Source organism: Panthera pardus, unplaced genomic scaffold (assembly GCF_024362965.1).
Source record: "Panthera pardus isolate Hobbes unplaced genomic scaffold, ASM2436296v1 HiC_scaffold_6, whole genome shotgun sequence".
Classification (NCBI taxonomy): domain Eukaryota; kingdom Metazoa; phylum Chordata; class Mammalia; order Carnivora; family Felidae; genus Panthera; species Panthera pardus.
The window spans coordinates 18,230,446-18,250,360 of record NW_026526991.1 but is presented as its reverse complement, the minus strand read 5'-3'; the positions used below and the strand labels follow the sequence as shown (position 1 = coordinate 18,250,360).

The following is a 19,915-nucleotide window of genomic DNA, read 5'->3' as shown; positions in this document are numbered from 1 at the left end:
TTCTCCCTGTACAGCTATGTCCAAATTTCCTCTTCTTATAAGAACACCAGCCATATTGAACTAAGACCTACCATAATGATCTCATTTTAATGTGATTACCTCTATAAAGACCCTATTTCCAAATAGGTCCCATTCTGAGGTACTAGGGGTTAGGACTCCAACGTATGAATATTGAGGACACAATTCAACCCACACAACACTGTCTACACTGCTTTTCAAACTGCAGGATCACTTTGGTGAGCCTCAACCAGCACTCTCTGAATGAAATAGAAAAGACAAGAATTGGTATTCTGGGACCTCCCAAATAGTAGAGGAAAGTATCACTTCATTTTGATTGTGTGCATGCGTGTGTGTGTGTGTGTGTGTGTGTGTGTGTGATGTCTAGTGTGTCACAATTAAGGACATTTCTAGCTTTGGGTCATAATCCAAAGTGTGAGAGTTGCTACTGCTCAAGAAGTGTAAAACCCAGAAACACTTTCAATCCGTGGATGTACGACTCTAAGGACACTCACCTTCCCATGGTGGCTTGCATTTACAGAATGTCACAATCGAAGGAGCATCTGTCATTGACAGCGACAATGCAGCCACAAATGGCGTGATACACATCATCAACAAGGTACAGACTTGCAATGTTTCACATATCCTGTTCTGTGTCTTTTGCGGGGACAGGCTACCCTTAATGTAAAAGAAACCTGTGTTGTGCCCCGTGACTTTAGTGTTAAAACTGTTTAGAGGCTCTGTTCATTCAGTCAGACTCAGCCTATTTATTCAGGCTATGTTCTGCCACGGGCCCTACATCAAGGATTGTCACCTAGATTATATTTATTACTTATGAGGATATCTTAATCAAGAACTGGAGGAGAAGCAAGGGGTTATGTATAGTTTTCCTCTCCCCTTTCTGTATTATTGTACCCTAAAAAGATGGGGGGAAGGAAGGCCCTAGAAAAAAATGGAAAAGGGTAGAAAAGGTGTTTTGAAATTTTCATTTTCTTCAAAGACACAATTCAACGGTACTCAAAGGTATGTGATTAAAAAAAAAAAAAAGCATAGTGGGAAATGGGAGTTTAAGCTATCCTGTAATTTTCAGTTACTATATTAGGATTTTCATTGAAAATTCAGGTGAGAAGTGAGGGTACATTGGGAACTTTTGAAAGGTGGGAGATCGGAAAAGACAATTAACTAACAGCATTTTAACTAAAATTATCCTCTCTTGGCACTTATATACTCACTTTTGATTTTAATTTACAGAAAAGTTCAACTATTTCTATTCAGAAAAGAGAGGCAAGTTTAAGACTCCTAGATGCGTTATCTTGTAAAAACCTTGCAATTTCTTTGTATTACTGAGAAGCATTAAGAAAAACATTTTTGAGCAAGTGATTCATCACTTGCACAGAAATATGTTGGGTTTATGACTTTTTTTTAATGTCTATTTACTTAGAGAGAGTCGGGGGGTGGCGGCAAAGAGAGAGAGAGAGAGGGAGAGAGAATCCCAAGCAGGCTCCTCACTGTCAGCGCGGAGCCTGACGCAGGGCTTGAACGCATGAAACGTGAGAGCACGACCGGAGTTGAAATCAGGAATCAGACGCTTAACCGACTGAGCCACACAGGCGCCCTGGGTTTATGAAGAACATTACTTAGCAAGGGTATTTTTCTTCTCCAATCCTGGCTTTCCAAAGGACTAAAAACCTTTTTGGAAAACATAAAATTACCCTGACTCATTTACACACCTTGTTAGTACAGCGATACCTCAGTCTGTCTCCTGAACTGAGTATTATCATGGGGCCAGTTCAGGTCTCACCTCCTCTTTCAAGCCTTCCTTCATCCCTGTGGCCCATATCATCAAGGATGGCGTGTAGTATCTGGGTACCAGCCCGTAGCTAGCTATGTGACCTTGGGCAAGCCACATAACCAATCTGAGCCCCATTTTTCTCCTCTGGTAAGAATTAAATAACACCTTCTCGGGGCACCTGGGTGGCTCAGTCGGTTAAGCGTCCGACTTCAGCTCAGGTCACGATCTCACACTCAGTGAGTTTGAGCCCCGCATCGGGCTCTGGGCCGATGGCGCAGAGCCTGGAGCCTGCTTCCGATTCTGTGTCTCCCTCTCTCTCTGCCCCTCCCCCGTTCATGCTCTGTCTCTCTCTGTCTCAAAAATAAATAAACGTTAAAAAAAATTTTTTTTTAATAAATAAATAAATAACACCTTCTCTCTCGATGCCTGCTGCCCAGCAGGCCTTCCCTCCACAAATGCTGGTTTTATGCCTTTCTCCTTCCTCTGTCCTCCCATGGGAGGAACTGGGTGTATGGTTCATCCAGCACACTATGCCCTCCCACCTGACGGCAGGTCCCAGGGGGGTGGGCCGCACTGCTGTGTCCCTCGGCAGCAGTGGCACCCAGCCTTGTCCACGGTGACAGTTAGGATGGTTGACAGCCCAGCAGGTACAGGGCACCGTACAAAATATCCCGTCACATTCTCTCATTTAATTTTTACACCGGCCCTAAGAAAATAGACGTGACTGTCCTCATGTCACAAATAGGACAGATAAGGGGCACCCAGGTGGCTCCATCAGTTAAGCGTCAATTCTTGATTTCAGCTCAGGTCATGATCTCACGGTTCGTGAGTTCGAGCCCTGCATCGGGCTCGGCACTGACAGTGTGGAGCCTCCTTGGGATTCTCTCTGTCTCCCTCTTTCTCTCCCTGTCCCTCCCTTGCTCGTGCTTGCTCTCTCTCTAAATAAATAAATAAATGGGGCGCCTGGGTGGCTCAGTCGGTTAAGCGTCCGACTTCGGCTCAGGTCACGATCTCGCGGTATGTGAGTTCGAGCCCTGCGTCGGGCTCTGTGCTGACTGCTCAGAGCCTGGAGCCTGTTTCAGATTCTGTGTCTCCCTCTCTCTCTGACCCTCCCCCGTTCATGCCCTGTCTCTCTCTGTCTCAAAAATAAATAAACGTTAAAAAAAAAAAAAAAACTTTATAAAAAATAATTTAAAAAATAAATAAATAAACACTCTTTTTAAAAACTGAGACAACTAAGGCCCCTCATGGTTAAATAACTGGATTGAGGAAGAAGTTATGTGACCACAAAAGATTCCTGGATGCCTGTCAACTGGCTCAAGGTCTCTGCTTAGCCTCTGGGTTGCGCTGGCCCCCTAAAGACCTCCTGTACCCGCCCTTGGACCTTTGTCAGGGCCACCATGAACACTTGTACAAGTTGTGCCGTGTATAAAGGCACCTGGCTAAAACCCAGCCCCCTTCACTCCCCAGGCTGCGCACCCATTTGGTATCACCAAGTGTCAGAGGAAATGGTGCCCTTTTTAAAATGCGCAGAGAGGGGCGCCTGGGTGTCTTGGTCGGTTAAGCGTCCGACTTCGGCTCAGGTTACGATCTCACGGTCCGTGAGTTCGAGCCCGGCGTTGGGCTCTGTGCTGACAGCTCAGAGCCTGGAGCCTGTTTCAGATTCTGTGTCTCCCTCTCTCTCTGCCCCTCCCCTGTTCATGCTCTGTCTCTCTCTGTCTCAAAAATAAATAAACGTTAAAAAAAATTTTTTTAAATGCGCAGAGGCACTCTTCATTGCATATTGTCACGTGACATGAACCTACGTACCGGAGGGCAATAAGCCCTGCTGACACATGCTAACAGAGTTTGGGGGCTTACTTCCCCAGGTTCTGGTGCCTCGAAGAAGTCTAACTGGCTCCCTACCAAACCTGCTCACGCGGCTGGACCAGATGCCCAACTATTCCATCTTCCGGGGCTACATCATTGTAGGTACCACATTCTCTGCGTGACCCACTTGCTCGGGTTACCTGGCAACGGGAATCCCTCATGCGTTCTTGTCTCCCTCCATTGCAGCAATATAATCTGGCGAGTGCGATCGAGGCAGCAGATGCTTATACAGTGTTTGCTCCAAACAACGACGCCATTGAGAATTACATCCGGGAGAAGAAGATTGCAACTCTAGTAGGTATTGGGAAGGATAACCAGGCACATTATTTTCTGACCGTTCAAACTCAACCTCTTTCCATCCATCAGTCATGTACAGTCTCACTCTTTCAATCAAAACTTCCTTGTCCATGTGCAGACACTTAACGTAAACCCGCACCGAGACTTTCTCCGCTTTCTTGTTTCATTCATACCCATGGAAGCACACACTGGGGCCCTTGTACACGAGGACGCAGGTGTCCCAGGAACCTGGAAGGATCCTCATAGTCACCCTCCTTCCTGGCCCTGCCTCTCTGGCCCCGGGCCACTGAGATGTCTGCGGCAAGGACGGAGAGAAAGTGGGTGGTCTCTGTCTTCATCCTCTTCTCCCACCTCTGTCCTTCCTGGTTTCTAACATCTGGGGCTACACAGCCCAGATTTGTCAAAGGATTTTGTCAAAGAATGCAGAGCTCCAATATGACACTGTCTGCCTCAAAACCCTTGAATGCGTCCCCTTCTCAGTTCAGACTACCTCCCCAGATATCTAAGGCCTCCATTAACTGGCCACCATTCATCCTCTATTCGGTGGTGGCTCCGGAATTTTCACATAGGGGCCGGGGGTTGCCCTGCCCCCAGCCCCCTGCCCCCTGCCCTCAGCCCCCTGCCCCCAGCCCCCTGCCCCATGATGAGAGGACATGTTTGAAGGTGTATTTGCACAGCAAGCACACAGCTTTCTTTCCCTTACATCTTCAAATAGGATGACTGAGCCCCAGATACTAACGAAATGCGGACTTACCTGTGAAGCCCCTTAGTGTCATCCTTGGGCCCACCCATTCTCTGCAGAAACCACATGGTCTAACCAGAGGGACAGTCTCAGAGACCCTAAACAAGCCAAGATGTGTTTGGTGCCTTTGTTCATATCTACCCACACATGCACACACGCATGTGCGCACACACACACACACACACACACACACACACACACTGCCCTTTTGCCTTCACTACCTCCTGAATCTCCCTACCTATTCTTCAAGTCCACTCTGACTGCCTCAGGGAAGCTGGCCCTGGCCACCAGAGCCTTCAGAAAATCTCCCCTGCCTCTGAATTCAGACCATTTGCACACCCCTGCAGTACAATCTGGGTGAATTGTCCTTTCAAGTGAGCGAACCTTAGCTCTCCAAGTAGATTATAAACTCCATGAAGTCAGGGACACTGTCCTAGATTTTTGTGACTTGCATATTGAAAAAGCAGGACACCTGGGATGGGATCAGGATCCTGGGATCTCCTCTGCCCTGCCCCAGTCCCTTTGAATGCGTCCAGTGGAAAATATTCTTTTCCTCCCCTGGGATGAAACTTCAGGCAATCCCACAACTTTTCCGTTTTTCCCAAAAGTCCTATGACCATGTGAAGTCACAAACACAGTCTCAATTAAGTTAAAAAAAATTCCAGTAATAATCAACATGTCGAACTGGATTTCAAATCACATCTCTCACTGTTCCCTGCTGGGGCTTTGTCTAGGTGAGAAACTGGAGGAGGGGGCTTGTTCTTGAATCAACCAGGGTCCATCAGGAGACAGAAGCCATACTGGAGAGAGTTTAATATCATGAATTGTTGATCGGGTACAAAGCTATGTAAACATAACTGAAAGGTTAAAAGGAGGGAGAGAGAAGTCAGAGGTAGCAGTAGCAGGAAGCATCTAGACCCAAAAGGCTGGAAGAGCAAAAGGAAGAGGTTAGAATTACTAAAATTTAGAGAAATGCAGAGCAAGAGCCTCTCGGAGCTGTAACTCCGACCTCTGCGGAGGGGGCAATGTTCACCTGGCGTCTCTGACCCTGAAGGAGGGTCCCTGGGGGTCCAGGACCCAGACTCCAGCAGAGGGTGTTGCCTGGCAAGGGCTGAGAAGCCCTTCCCTCCAGATCCAGCTGCCCCTCTGGGGTACAGAGCGGGGCTTGGGTGATGCCCATAGAAACAGGAAGCAAACAGAAGGAGGAAATCCCTTCTCCCTCCTTCAGTTCTAATAGGCCTCACAGTCTCCTTCTAGCACTTTCTACTGGCAGAACCTACCAGGAGCCCAGGCAAAGGAAAACTGTAGACTGCGGTCGCAACTGCGGCATCACAAAAGCAGAGTGTGGAGGGTGGGTTCGGGGTTCTCAGGAGGAGAACTGAAAAGGGTAGGAAGGGTCTTACCTAACTGGTACCATCTTGAGATGCCATTGCTGTTTCTGGGCCAGGTCAGGGTTTCAAAGCGTGCTCTCTCTCCCCCTCCCTCTTCCTACCCTCTCCCCACTTTGGTGGGTCCTTCGGAGACCCCACTCATCACCAGTGGTCTCTGACTGCTGTCCCCTGACCTGTGTGCATGCATCCTACTGCTGTAGTCATTTATCTCCTCCTTGGACCCTAAGCATCCAGAACCCGCCTCCGGCTTTTCCCCAGGGGGAGCCTGTCTGCCCCAGTGAGCACCCATCTAAGATAGGACCTAAGGCCCCAGTTCTCTCAGAGAACCACACATCTGGTCCACAGGACACACGTCCTCTCTCGTCCCAAGCCAGCGCTGGGAGTGCTGGCCTGTCCACCCTCCTCCCCCCTCCACCCTGCCAGCCAGCTATGACATGAGATTGCTCAGCTCTGAGTATAACCTGGTCCCATAGGTCACCCTATCTGCAGGGCACACAGATCATGTTCTTCAAAACATCCCATCGAATCTCCTCTTGTAGCCCCTGAGGCGAAAGGCAGGCTGGGGTATGGGGACCCTCTGTTCACAGCACATCTCTTCAAAGAAATCATCTCAGTCTGGGTTTTAGGGTCACATCAGGAGTCCCTGACCATCCCACATGGAAGACTGGCCAAGTCCGAGGTATGGCGTCTCAGATTTAGTATTTAACATCTATCGCCTCATGATGTCTTGGCAAAAACTTGCAGTTCAACAAGCTGTTGCTCTTGTGATCCCCACAGTGCCTGGCAAGTGACTGGGACAGGCTGACCTATGGGTTGACTCTCAGTTCTGTGTGTTGCCCAGGAGGAGGACGTGCTCAGGTATCACGTGGTCTTGGAGGAGAAACTCCTGAAGAACAACCTGCACAACGGCATGCACCGGGAGACCATGCTGGGCTTTTCCTTCTTCGTCGGCTTCTTCCTCCGTGACGACCAGGTGCGATCCTTTTACTTACCACCCAGGAAGGAGGGGTGCCTGGGCAGCCCAGTCGGTTAAGCGTCCGACTCTTGGTTTCGGCTCAGGTCATGATATCATGGGTTTCGTGGGTTCGAGCCCCGTCTCGGGCTCTGCCCTGGCAGCATGGAGCCTGCTTGGGATTCTCTCTCTCTCCCTCTCTCTCTGACCCTCCCCTGCTCCCGCTGTCTCTATCTCTCTCAAAATAAATATATAAACCAAAAAACAAAACCAAAACAACAGGAATGACAGGAATGAGGGTCTTAGCGCCTATCCACCATCATCACTTCCTTGTTGAAACAAATCTCACCAGTGCTTCCTCCACCTTATCCACAAAGGACAGTTGCCTATGTTCCACCGTAAAGAGAAAACAGACTGTCAAGCTTCAACACACTCCCTGTTACCAGCCTCGGGACAATCAGTGCGGCTTCACTAATCACGGTATTTGAATTCCAGCAGTCACAGGTGCCCTTTGACAGTGATTCCTAACAAACCCAACAGACAGTCCCTGAGCACTCTCTAAGATAACAGTGGACATGGCAACAAACCCCAACTCCCAGGACATGGCACTGGCTGAGGGGGCCAAGTGACACGTGGGGTCCAGCAGCCAAATGAGTAACGTCATGATTGCCTGATCGCACAGACCGCAGTCCTGGGACCGACTGCCCCCACACGGATGCTCAGTATTTACCTCACACAACCCCTAATTATTTCAAAGTCTTCAGGATTCATGAAAAAGAATTGATGAGACTAAACATTTGAAGTATTTCAAGTGTAGGGGCTCCTGAGTGGCTCAGTTGGTTAAATGTCCAACTGTGGCTCAGGTCAAGATCTCACAGTTTGTGAGTTTGAGCCCCGCATTGGGCTCTGTGCTGACAGCTCGGAGCCTGGAAACTGCTTCAGATTCTTTGTCTCCCTCTCTCTCTCTGCCCCTCCCCTGCTCGCGCTCTCTCTCTCTCTCTCTCAGAAATAAACATTAAAAAAATTTTTAATTTAAAAAAATAAAAATAAAGTGCTTCAAGTGTAATTCTATTTAAATATTTCAAACATCAAGGAAGATCAGTTTATGAAAATTCAGCGAGAAACTCACAGGGTGATTCTAGTATAAATTCTCCTAAGGAAAACTAATAAAAACAAATTATTGTTTAAGATAACCTAGGTGTTCTGTGAAAAGGAAAGTTTAATCACAGACATTTTTGAACAATAATATTATTGGAGGCTTTCAAAAAGTGCAATCCTGGGGCACCTGGTGGTTCAGTCAGTTAAACATCTGACTTGAGTTCAGGTCTAACAGTTCATGGGTTCGAGCCCTGCATCAGGCTCTGTGCTGACAGCTCAGAGCCTGGAGCCTGCTTGGCATTCTGTGTCTCCCTCTCTCTCTCTGCCCCTCCCCTACTTGTACTCTCCCTCTCTCTCTCTCTCCCTCTCAAAAATAAATAAACTTTAAAAAATAAAAATAAAAAAGTGCAATCTTAAAAGCAATGCTCTCAATGGTATTGTCATTGAACCACAAGTTAATTTTTGTGTGCGTTTTGTTTTAACCTGCTTGGGTTAAAAAAAAAAAAAAAAGAGCTTGAGTCTTACAGAATAATCTAACTCCAAATATTCTCCTCTGACTCCTGTAAATAGTCCCACCTATTGTACAATAACTTTGAAGAGATCCTTTTAGATACATTTTCTTATTTTTCCCATTAAGCAAGTTTTGATTGGTAAAGAACTTATTTTTTTGTTTTTATCCATATCATTTTTTTAAATGTTTATTTGTTTTTGAGAGAGAGAGTTTGTGAGAGTATGCAAGTGGAGGAGGGGCAAAGAGAAAGAAGGACAGAGGATCCAAAGTGGGCTCTGTGCTAACAGCAGAAAGCCCAACATGGGATTCGAACCCATGAACGGTGAGATCATGACCTGATCCGAAGTCGGCCGCTTAACCGACTGAGCCACCCAGGCGCCCCTCAAATAAAAATTTTTTTTTTTTTAAAGTCATTTTTTTTTTTTGAGACAGAGAGAGACATAGCATGAACGGGGGAGGGGCAGAGAGAGAGGGAGACACAGAATCGGAAGCAGGCTCTAGGCTCTGAGCCATCAGCACAGAGCCCGACGCGGGGCTCGAACTCACGGACCGTGAGATCATGACCTGAGCTGAAGTCGGCCGCTTAACTGACTGAGCCACCCACGCGCCCCTCAAATAAAAATTTTAATGCAGCCTGTAATTCCCTGAGTACATCTCACCATGAAGATGATTCAGACTTTTTTCATGCAAATCAACAGTATTACAGCATCAGAAGTTCTGCCATTTTGATATTTTTTAAAGTGTTCAGTGTCTCAGAATTCTGGAAGTTTGTGGTGCAACCACCATTCGACACGACCAGTAAAGTTCCCAGCTGGTCTTACAGATCTACACAGACGCTAGAACACCTGTGGAGCTCGGCCGTGATTTACCTCAACACCCAGTGGAAAGTCACCTGACTTCAAATAAACATAAGGGACTTCAACATTCCATGGGAGTTCAAGTTTCAGCACTTGGAAGAATCATTTTAATATTGCTGCTGTGGGGAGTCTGGGGATGTTATTAATCATTTTGAAGCCCTTATTGGTTACAAACTTAACTTTTTCTTAGTGCACTGAAGATTTCCCCTTCTCCCAACTCACACACACACACACACACACACACACACACACACACACAGAGACCAATTTTTTAAAGAACCATTTGTTTCCAGTTTTATTATTTACATTAATGAACGAATTAGTAGATTCCCTTGTTTTGTATTACTCAATCATTAAGGTATCCTCTCCTTAAAAAAAATCAAAATAAAACAAGTTATAGCTCAAAGTTGAATTGAAGTTAGCAGCCTTTCATGAAGAACCTCTGAGCATTCACCACACACTGGGAAATGATACTACCTAGTGGAACTCTTTTCACAAACAAAAACACTAAAAAAAATGCTAGTTATTGTTTTTTAAGTGCCTGTCACTTGGCCTTTGTGAGGGTTGCTTGCCAATTAACCATAGAGATGCCAATTAACCATAGAGATGTGCTGAAAGGCCAATGAGTCTCACTCTACACATCTTCGTTTTGGAAGGCATTCACACCTCCAGGACCACCAGTCCACAGCACAGCTGAGCACGTCCGTGGTGCCATTTTGCCAGTGGCACTAACATAACAATCATGATTCAGAATTCCTCAAATGGTCATAAACCACCTAATGTGAGAGGTGGAGTGAAACCTTAGAGATTCTCTAGAACAGCCTCTTCCTTTTACAAAAGAGGAAGTTGAGATTTAGAGAGGAAAAACCATTGGCCCATCGTCACACAACAAGTTGGTGCCAGGTGCGAGACTGTTACTTAGACTCTCCTCCCTTAGGAGGGCCTTTTCCACTACAGTGTGTTACCTTCGAGGTGAATACTGGAATATCTCCTAGGTTGTTGTGATATTGTTGCCTCCAATCCCGATCTTCCCTACTTCCCTTGAAATCACTACACTAAAACTCACATTTAACTCTCTTGGTTATAGCTCTACGTAAATGAGGCTCCAATAAACTACACCAATGCAGCCACTGACAAGGGAGTGATCCATGGTTTGGGGAAAGTTCTGGAAATTCAGAAGAATAGATGTGACAACAACGACACTACGATTGTACAAGTAAGTTATATCCAAGGCCAGTGATGCAACTGTTGGCTTAGTTTTTTATACACTTGTTAAGCATGAGTTTCAACTATCAGGGTATCTCAATTCAGTTGAAAAACACTGAGTGAGCATCTCTGATGTACAAAAAAGCAGAATGAGCTTGGCTCTACAAAGGTATATAAGACATGAGCCCTACCCCAATGGACTCAAAATCTGGTGCAATAAATTATACCTTGAGTACCTGGGAACGTGCCTGGGGGGTTGTATTGAGCAGAATTCTCAAGCCATGGTCTTCGTCAAAGGGAAAACAAGCCATGCCTAGCGCAGGCTCAGAGGGGGGCTATGGTCCACCTATGGCAGATATTGGCCAAACCTGGTCTATGAGGAGAGAAAATAAAGAGGTGGATTATTTCAGTGTAACATAAGATGCAGTAATGGAGACTTTTCAGTCCATGAGATAGTGTAGGATCTTTCTCGATAGTAATAGCTGCTGACGTTTTGGGGGCGCTTCTTATGTGCCAGGCACTGCACATATTCTATGTGGTTTTAATGGTTTTACACAGGTTAATACACATGTTACATGTACCATGCTCACAATACCCTACAAAATAGGTACTATTACTATCCCCATTTTGCAGATGGGGAAAACGAGCCACAGAGAGGCTAAGTAATGCACCAGGTTCACAGAGCTAGCAAGTGGCAGACAAGGAGTTAAAATCCAGGCAGTCTGGCCCCAGAGCCAGAACCCTGAACAACCACACCATCCTGTCTGGTGCGAGCCAAGTTAAGAACCAGTCACACTGACCTCCTCCTGTCCTAGGAATGGTTCACATTTAAAATTTTCTGTCATTCCTAACTAGTGCTCATTATTTTACAATAGTATCTATCAGCTCCGTACTGACCCCTCAGCTCCCCGTGCTCCCAAGGCCGGGCACCATGTGTGACACATCCTCTCAGTCTGGGAATCTCGACAAATTCACTAAATAATGGGTTTTCCGTGAAGGAGGGCTGTTGTTAAAGGAATTGGGATGTAAATGAGGTAAGAGGATAATTAGTATCAGAGAGTAGAGGAAAGCAATGCTAAGACATCCCAGACCTCAAGTAGTTGAAGGGCTTATCTAAATGAACGGGAAAGAAGCTGATCGGATGAGCTCCCCTAATATCTTTCTGAGTTTCAATTCTATATGCTAATACTGTCAGCTTCAAGGTCTGGAAAATACTTTGCAGTAAAAGCAATAACCATGAAATGTTCACTTTGCCTCTGTGTTTTACCAAGGGAAAATGTGGGAAGTGTTCCCAGCTGCCGATCTGCCCACCTGGAACTAAACCACTAGTAAGTATTTTGTCTTCTTTTATAAAATAGTTTCCAGATCCTAGGCGGTCCAAATTAGAAAATGAACCTCAAGCATATCTCATTTTCTCTGCCCTCATCCCTGTATTTTAATCCCTGTGTTTTAATTTAATTTTACCTTCTTATATTACATGCATCTTTCTAAAGTCTTGAATCCATTTTTTTTTTGGACCAAAGTAAAATTTAATTAGTACATAAATAGAAGCCGGGGTTCACATCATTCGATGCACAATGCAGGAAGAGATTTTTCACTTTCTACATCTTTCACATCCCAGAAGCCAGTCAAGGATAAGAGCAAGAAATCTTATCAGAGAAGGCAGACTGTATATCCAAACAACATCCAATCTGGATGAGTTTCCTTTTAGTTGAAGTTACAACTTCCTCTAAGAAACAGATGGCAAACTTGGGAGAAGTAAACATGTCTTTGAATTGATTACTAATCTATGTTTCTTGTAGCTATTTATTATAAGAGCCACTCCTGATAATGTTCCAATCGTTACCAAAAAAAAAATAGATGGGGAGCGCCTGGGTGGCTCAGTCAGTTAAGCGTCCGACTTCTGCTCAGGTCATGATCTCACAGTTCGTGGGTTTGAGCCCTACATCGGGCTCTGTGCTGACAGCTCAGAGCCTGGAGCCTGCTTCAGATTCTGTGTCTCCCTCTCTCTGGCCCTCCCCCACCCACCCTTTGTGTGTGTGTGTGTGTGTGTGTGTGTGTGTGTGTGTGTGTGTCTCTCTCTCTCTCAAAACTAAACATGAAAACATTTTTTTAAAATAGATGCTTATGCACCTTCCATAGCATGAGAATAAAAATTTTTAATGATGGGGCACCTTGGTGGCTCAGTTAATCATCCAACTCTTGGTTTTGGTTTGGGTCATGATCTTAGGGTCATGAGATCAAGCCCTTCCATGCCCAATGGAGCATGCTTGGGATTCTCTCTCTCCCTCTCCCTCACGTTGTCTCTCTGAAAAAGAAGGAAGGAAGGAAGGAAAGAAAGAAAGAAAGAAAGAAAAAGAAAGAAAGAAAGAAAGAAAGAAAGAAAGAAAGAAAGAAAGAAAGAAGGAAGGAAGGAAGGAAGGAAAACTTATAATGAAAACAATGCTGATTCTCTCACTGGAGTTTTAATCTGGTACATTACAGGATATTTTTATCTAGTTTACAACTTTTCCTACAACTTCTCCTGAGTTAGTTTTCTAGACAAAAGTTCTTTTTACAGAGTACCACCTCAAGGTATCCTAATTTGGATTTTACCTGCTTTCACTTCTGGCAGTCAACATTGTGATTTTGTGTCTCCTTTCTTACAAAGCAGCTCCAAGAAACCAACCCCCTCCCTTTCCAGAACATTTCAGTCAGAGAAACAGCGATATGTCACCCACGTACTTTCTCCTAGGGACTGGAACTTCTTCTTCCCCAAAACGTTGACATCGTTTCTATTGCATAGGGCGAAGAGACAAGGAGATGTATCTACACCTTTTATTTCATGGGCAAGCGATCCGTGTTCATTGGGTGCCAGCCAAGCTGTATGAAAACGGTCATTGTGAGTATAAGGATTGAATCGCCCTTCCAATTCCTGCAGCAGATGGGGAAATGTAATCATATGTCATATTTTTCAGATGCCTTCACATGTATTCCTTCCGCCTCTCCTCTTCCTCCTCATCATCCCCACTCCCGTTGTCATCGTCATTCAAGGTAGCGGTGGTTAACAGTAAAACTCAGGCCAGCCCTGTAAGTCAGGAAACAGGTAAAAGCTGCAATATTCAATTGTGTGGTGAAGAAACAGAAGGACTGAGACGCTAGAAGGACCATCTCATTGTTGCAACAGGGTGAAATGCCCTGTGAGTGTGCTTGCATGCAAAGGGATAGAGAAGACAGCCAGCTCCCTAATAAGGGAAAGAGAAGGTGCACCTGCTTGTTTAGAAAACGAACCCCAGAGCTAAGTACGTCTGTGCTGTTGCTTTGGGATCTGCAGGAAAAGTCTTTATAACTTCCTGCCCTGCTTCTCTCCCAGAAGACTAGGCATAGCCCCTGCCTATCCTACAGAAATCAAGGTGGTCTGGCCCTCAAGCTGCAGAGCTTTTGTGGGCTTTTTTGGTTTTTGTTTTCCAGGATCCAGAAATGTTTTCTTGGAACACAGCCATGCTCATGCATTTACTTTCTTACTGAAGTAGAATGAACATACAATGTTATATTCCTTTCACCAGTACAACAGGTGAATCAACAATTCTACAGGTGGAATCTAAAAACAAAACAAAGGAACCAAGAAACAAACCAAAAACAGACTCTTAAAACACAGAGAACACCGTTGCCACAGAGGGTGGGGAATGAAATAGGTGAAGGGGACTATGAGGTACAAACTCCCAGTTATAAAATAAGACACAGGATGCAAAGTACAGCATAGGGACTATAGTTAGGAATATGCAGTAGCATCGTGTGGTGACAGATGGTGACTGCGCTTATTGAGGCCACCACTGAGTGACCTAGACATTTGTGTTTTGGCGAACTCAAGAATAAGAGGCAGAGGCGATGGGGATTAAAGATGACACTCATCATGAGGAGCACTGAGTAATATATGGAATTGTCCAATCACTATAGTGCACACCTGAAATTACAATAACATTATATGCTAGCTATAGTGGAATTAAAATGAAAACCTTAATAAAAATTTTAGAAAAGTAAGAAAAGCACACAGCCAGGAGGGCTTCCCTTAACTCCAAGAGATTCATTTATAAAATGCAGAAGGCTTCCCCTGCAAAGGCGTCTCACCCTCAGAACCAGTGGGGACGACATAAGGCACACCAGGGAGGGGCCCGGGGTCCTGGATGGTGACCACAGCTGACACATCCCCCTCCACCCCTGCATCACCTGCATTATTCTTTTCTCTGTTCCTGATGCCCTCTTTTCCCGCTGGTCTTCATCCCCGCCTCTCGCTGGCCTTTCTGCTTTCCCTCCTTCCTGCCTTCCGCTCCTTCCCGCTCAGGGTACCTCTCATGCATTGTCAGAGCTCTGGACAAAACCCGGGGATGGAGGTGTGGCCGCCTCCCTCCAAGCCCAGCCTTGTCCCCCCCGGTTGCAGACGAGAGAATGCTGTGCCGGCTTCTTTGGCCCCCAGTGCCAGCCCTGCCCAGGGAAAGCCGAGAACGTCTGCTTTGGAAACGGGATCTGCTTGGACGGGCTGAACGGCACGGGCGTGTGCGAGTGTGGAGAGGGCTTCGGGGGCACGGCCTGTGAGACCTGCACCGAGGGCAAGTACGGCCCCCAATGCGACCAAGGTGCGCACCCTCCTCCCCACCCTGCCGGGCCCCGCGCCAAACCTGCCAGGGCCCGATCCTCGCCGCTCCGTCGCCAGCCTGTCTGGGCAGGCGGGCCAGAATCCCACCCCTACTATCAGGGAATTGTAAGGACGTCCGTGTCCTGCGATATGCACAGAACAGTGTTTCCAAACGTTTCCAGTCACTAACTGCACCTACCAAACGACCCCCAATCTGTTCGCGGACGTTCTCCCACCAACCTCACGTTTCTGTATTTGTCTGTGCGCCTGGATCCTCATGTTGGTTACCCTCTTGGTTTGGACATTGCTTGATAGTCTGAAATGCCCGTTCCTGCACAGTCTCTCATTTGGTCTGCACAGGAATCTTATATACTTGGGTGTTCTGGTACCCATTTTACAGACGAGTATATTAAGGCAGAGTTAAATGGCTTCCCCCAGGGTCACACCTGATGAGAGGCGGAACCGAGATTTGAATCATACCTTACTTGGCTCCAAAGCCTTGCTCTTGAATCCTGCTGTCCTCTATGTAAAGATTACTCTATTAATTCACCTTTAGCAAGCCACCTGCTTTAAGCTGTTTTGTTTTCACAAAAACCATCATCTGTTTGCATTCTCTGACCCTGACTTCCTTGTGCCCAGGGACACACGCACACACACACTTGGGAGGAGTTTCTTAATCCACGATGGGAAAGCAAGGAATTTTTCTACCTTGCACTAAACACCATAAATTGGACCTGGCTGTCACTGCTTTATCAGTAGCCTGTCCAAGCCAAAATCAATATATAAATGAATCATTATAATTGGACCATAGACCATATAGTTGGAACTATAGTGCTGATTCTTTCTGTCATTTGGAAGCGTTTTCTGTTTCCATTTGTGCAGGACTTCCTAACCTGTGATTCATGGGGTCATGGAGTCTAGCAACACCCCAAAGCTGAAACCTTTTCTCGGGGGAAGGCATCCAAAGCTTCCAGCCAGTTCTCAGAGGCTCATGACACTGCTGCATAATAAAGGAATTGGCATTTCTATGTTATTAAAGAAGGCAACGCCACACCAGGGTTATATAAACCTAGTGGACAAACCTTAGGGAACACACGTGCTCCCAGCCCAGGCTGTCCCACACAGCCCTGAATCCTCAGATGACTTTAGCTGAGGACACTCTCAACCTGCTCGGGTCAGCAACCTACAGTGCTTCCCAGTCCCACAACCGTGGTCTGTGTCAGATCATGGCCTGATTCGATTCTGTCTCCTGTGCCCCCGCCCTCCCTGTGAATCCAGCCCTCCATTAACGACAATGAGCCCCTGGAACCAGGTTGGCGAATGAAATGCCTCTCACAGGAAGTGACACTTTATAGTAAATGATAAATGAGCTCCTGAGCACAGGTCAGAGGTCTAACAATTTGTGGGCACTTTTCCACTTAGCGTGCTCTTGTGTCCACGGGAGATGCAGCCAAGGACCCTCGGGTGACGGCTCCTGCGACTGTGAGGTTGGCTGGCGAGGAGTGTCATGTGACAGTGGTAAGGGCGAGCCCCTCGGTCCTTATGATCTGCTCTTAGCCTCGCGTCGTAGCAGCTACATTTCTTTCTTCCTAAAATAGAAATGACGCCTCTGTTACTTCCTTTGGCAATCCAAGTAATTCCTACTTGCTGCAAAAAGTTTGTAAAATAAAGACAAGAAGAAAGAAGTAGATCAGAACTGCTCACGTTCCCATAGCAGGAAAGAACTCTCGCTAATGTCTTACATTGACCTACTGGCCTTCCACTCTTTTTCTGGGTGTATAAACATCTGTGTGTGAGACCGCACTCTACATACAGTTTTACAGCCTACTTTTTCTTTTTTTTTTTAAGTTTTTATTTAATTTTGAGAAAGAGAGAGAGAGAAAGGAAAGATTATGCGTGCACAAGTTGGGGAGGGGCAGAGAGAGAGAATCCCAAGCAGGCTCCACACTGTCAGCACAGAGCCCAGCACAGAACTCGATCCCACAAACCATGAGATCATGACCTGAGCCAAAATCAAGAGTCAGACACTTAACCAACTAAGCCACCCAGGTGCCCCTACAGCCTACTTTTTCATTTTACAGTATGTAACGGATAGCTTTCCACATGGATAAATATAGATAAATACCATTTTTTAGTTTTCATGCGATATCTCAGTATATGACTACACCACGCTTTCTCAAACCAATTTTCGATTGTCATCGTAGCACTGCCATGAACATACATCATTTTGCATTTGTCTAATTCATCCTCTGATATTTCTAAAGATGGGATATCTGCATCAGAAGTTGGCACTTTGGGGGCGCCCGGGTGGCTAGGTTGGTTAAGCATCTGACTTCAGCTCAGGTCATGATCTCACATCACAGTAGGTGAGTTTGAGCCCCACACTGAGCTCACTATTGTCAGTGTGGGGCCCACTTCGGATTTTCAGTCCCCCTCTCTCTCTCTGCCCATCCCCCCCACCTCTTAAAAATAAACATTAAAAAAAAAAGAAGTTGCACTTTTGGAGGGAGTGTTTGCTACTTTTTGCTGAGCTGTCCTGCAGAGGTTATATGCGTTTATTTTTATTTTCCCACAACAGGATCTGAACAGGCCCATCTCCCCTAGCCACACCACACTGTGCTGATGTTTAGTGTGCCCCAAGGACAGCCCTCCAGACTCACTCCTCTTCCTGCTCTCCCTCCTGGGAGAAAAGACCAGCCCACCCCACCTGCCCCCCCCCCCCAATCTAGAAACCACCCACGTGGCCTTCATGCCTCCCTGGCCAGAATGTCTGCATTATTCTAACATCCACATCCCATCCTGTGGCTCATCCTCTCAGTGAGAGGCTTGGGGTCTGTCCCTGTGCCTCCTGTCCTAGCTTCCTCCACTCCATCCTCCACATGGCTGCCAGAGAGAACTTTCCAGAACACAGGTGTCTTAGTTCAGGCTGCTATAACAAGTGTTATAGACGAGATGTCTTATAAGCCACAGAAACGTCTCTCTCAGTTCTGACGGCTGGAAGTCTGAGACCAGGTGCCATCGGGCTCTGGTGAGAACCCTTTCCTGGGTTGCCAGCTGCTGGTTTCTCACGTCCTCACACGGCAGAAGAGGCAAGGGTGCTTTCTGGGGTCTCTTTTATAAGGGCACTAATCCCATTCATGAGCACGCTTATGACCTAACCATCTCCAAAGGCCCAAGCCCCAACACCTTCACCCTGGAGATTAGGTTTCCACATATGGATTTGAGGGGTGAGGTGACACAAACATCTGCCCCCACCCCCGCCATAGCAATAGGTAAGACCATTATTCCCACCCCCTCCCCAGGACTTGACAACCTGCTATGACTCTTCATTGCCTCCAGGAGAAAGTTCATTGCCTCCAAGGGACACACCTTAGCAGGGTAGAGTACAAGGCTATTCACCGACTGGCACTCACCCAGTTTTCCAGCCGGGTCTCAGTGCACATCGTGCGCACGCAGCTTCCGGCCTAGAAATGGAAATAAGTGGTCAAGAGTGTTCAAAAAATAGTAGTATGAGAGCACAGAGGAAAGAGCCTCTAGACTGGAGCCAGGAAGAAAACTCCTCTGTTCACGTGCAGACTCCCCACTCCCAAGCGCCTGGCAGGCATCACTGAGGCCAGAGAGGGGTGCCACCTCCGTCTCAAAAGAGCACGCCGTGTAGCCACCCCTATTAACTGAAGTTGGCTCAAAGGTTTAGAGCATGTTTCAGAGAGGAGGACCTAAAAGATGACTGGGATTTCAGTAGACAGAGAATGGAGAGATCACAGACTTCCAGGCTCAAGGAAGAGCATCCATAACAGCACAAAACTGCATTGTACCCATTTAGCACCTTGGAGCCTGTCAAGATTCCGCCTGACACAAAACAGACATCTTTTGCAGTCAGGTCTCCGCTGCAGGACCTTCTGTGTGACTCGGCCAGCTCTAATAAGATTCTATCCCAACGGCTGTTAACGTGGGCATCCTCCCCAAAGGGTACTCTTTCTTCATTGCTAATGATTTCTTTCTGGATCCTCCCCTGCTGAGAAATATCTGGTAACTGAGCATCCAAGAGCGAGAGCCCATGCTATTCCAGGAATTTTAGGAATTAATTCAGCTAATAGATAATAGGTACCTTGCTATATGCCTGTCCCTGGGCTATTTTTGCAAATACAAAAGAAGGGGGGATGGGGTGCCGGGCTAGCTCATTCATAGAGCAAGCAACTCTTGATCTCAGGGTTGTGACTTCAAGCCTCATGTTGGGTGCAGAGATTACTTAAAAATAAAATTTAAAAAGAAAATTTTTAATGTTTATTTTTGAGAGAGAGAGAGAGAGAGTGTGAGCGGGGGAGGGCCAGAGAGAGAGGGAGACACAGAATCTGAAGCAGGTTCCAGTCCCTGAGCTGTCAGCACAGAGCCCGATGTGGGGCTTGAACTCACAAACCGTGAGATCATGATCTGAGCTGAAGTTGGACACTTAACCAACTGAGCCACCCTGGCACCCCCAAAATATAATCTTTTTTGAAAAAAGGAAAAAAAGCCTTTTAATATTAGTTATAATTAAGCTTTGCTTGTTTATTTCACTCCATAATAAAATGATGAAAAACTAGAAAGAATA

The 19,915-nt window shown here is 46.4% G+C and overlaps 1 protein-coding gene across 3 annotated transcripts in view; it reads left to right on the top strand.

The window, feature by feature from the left end:
- STAB2 (stabilin 2) overlaps positions 1-19,915 on the top strand; it is a 164,681-nt gene that overhangs the window by 92,809 nt on the left and 51,957 nt on the right. For 2 of the 3 annotated variants that reach the window (XM_053895983.1, XM_019446618.2), the window contains 9 exons: positions 539-616; positions 3,658-3,756; positions 3,845-3,952; positions 6,930-7,061; positions 10,594-10,722; positions 11,984-12,040; positions 13,498-13,593; positions 15,130-15,325; positions 16,747-16,842. In XM_053895983.1, coding sequence (XP_053751958.1) covers positions 539-616; positions 3,658-3,756; positions 3,845-3,952; positions 6,930-7,061; positions 10,594-10,722; positions 11,984-12,040; positions 13,498-13,593; positions 15,130-15,325; positions 16,747-16,842 — 991 coding nt within the window. The remainder of the gene's footprint in view (positions 1-538; positions 617-3,657; positions 3,757-3,844; positions 3,953-6,929; positions 7,062-10,593; positions 10,723-11,983; positions 12,041-13,497; positions 13,594-15,129; positions 15,326-16,746; positions 16,843-19,915) is intronic. The other variant, XM_053895982.1, reaches the window with a different exon arrangement.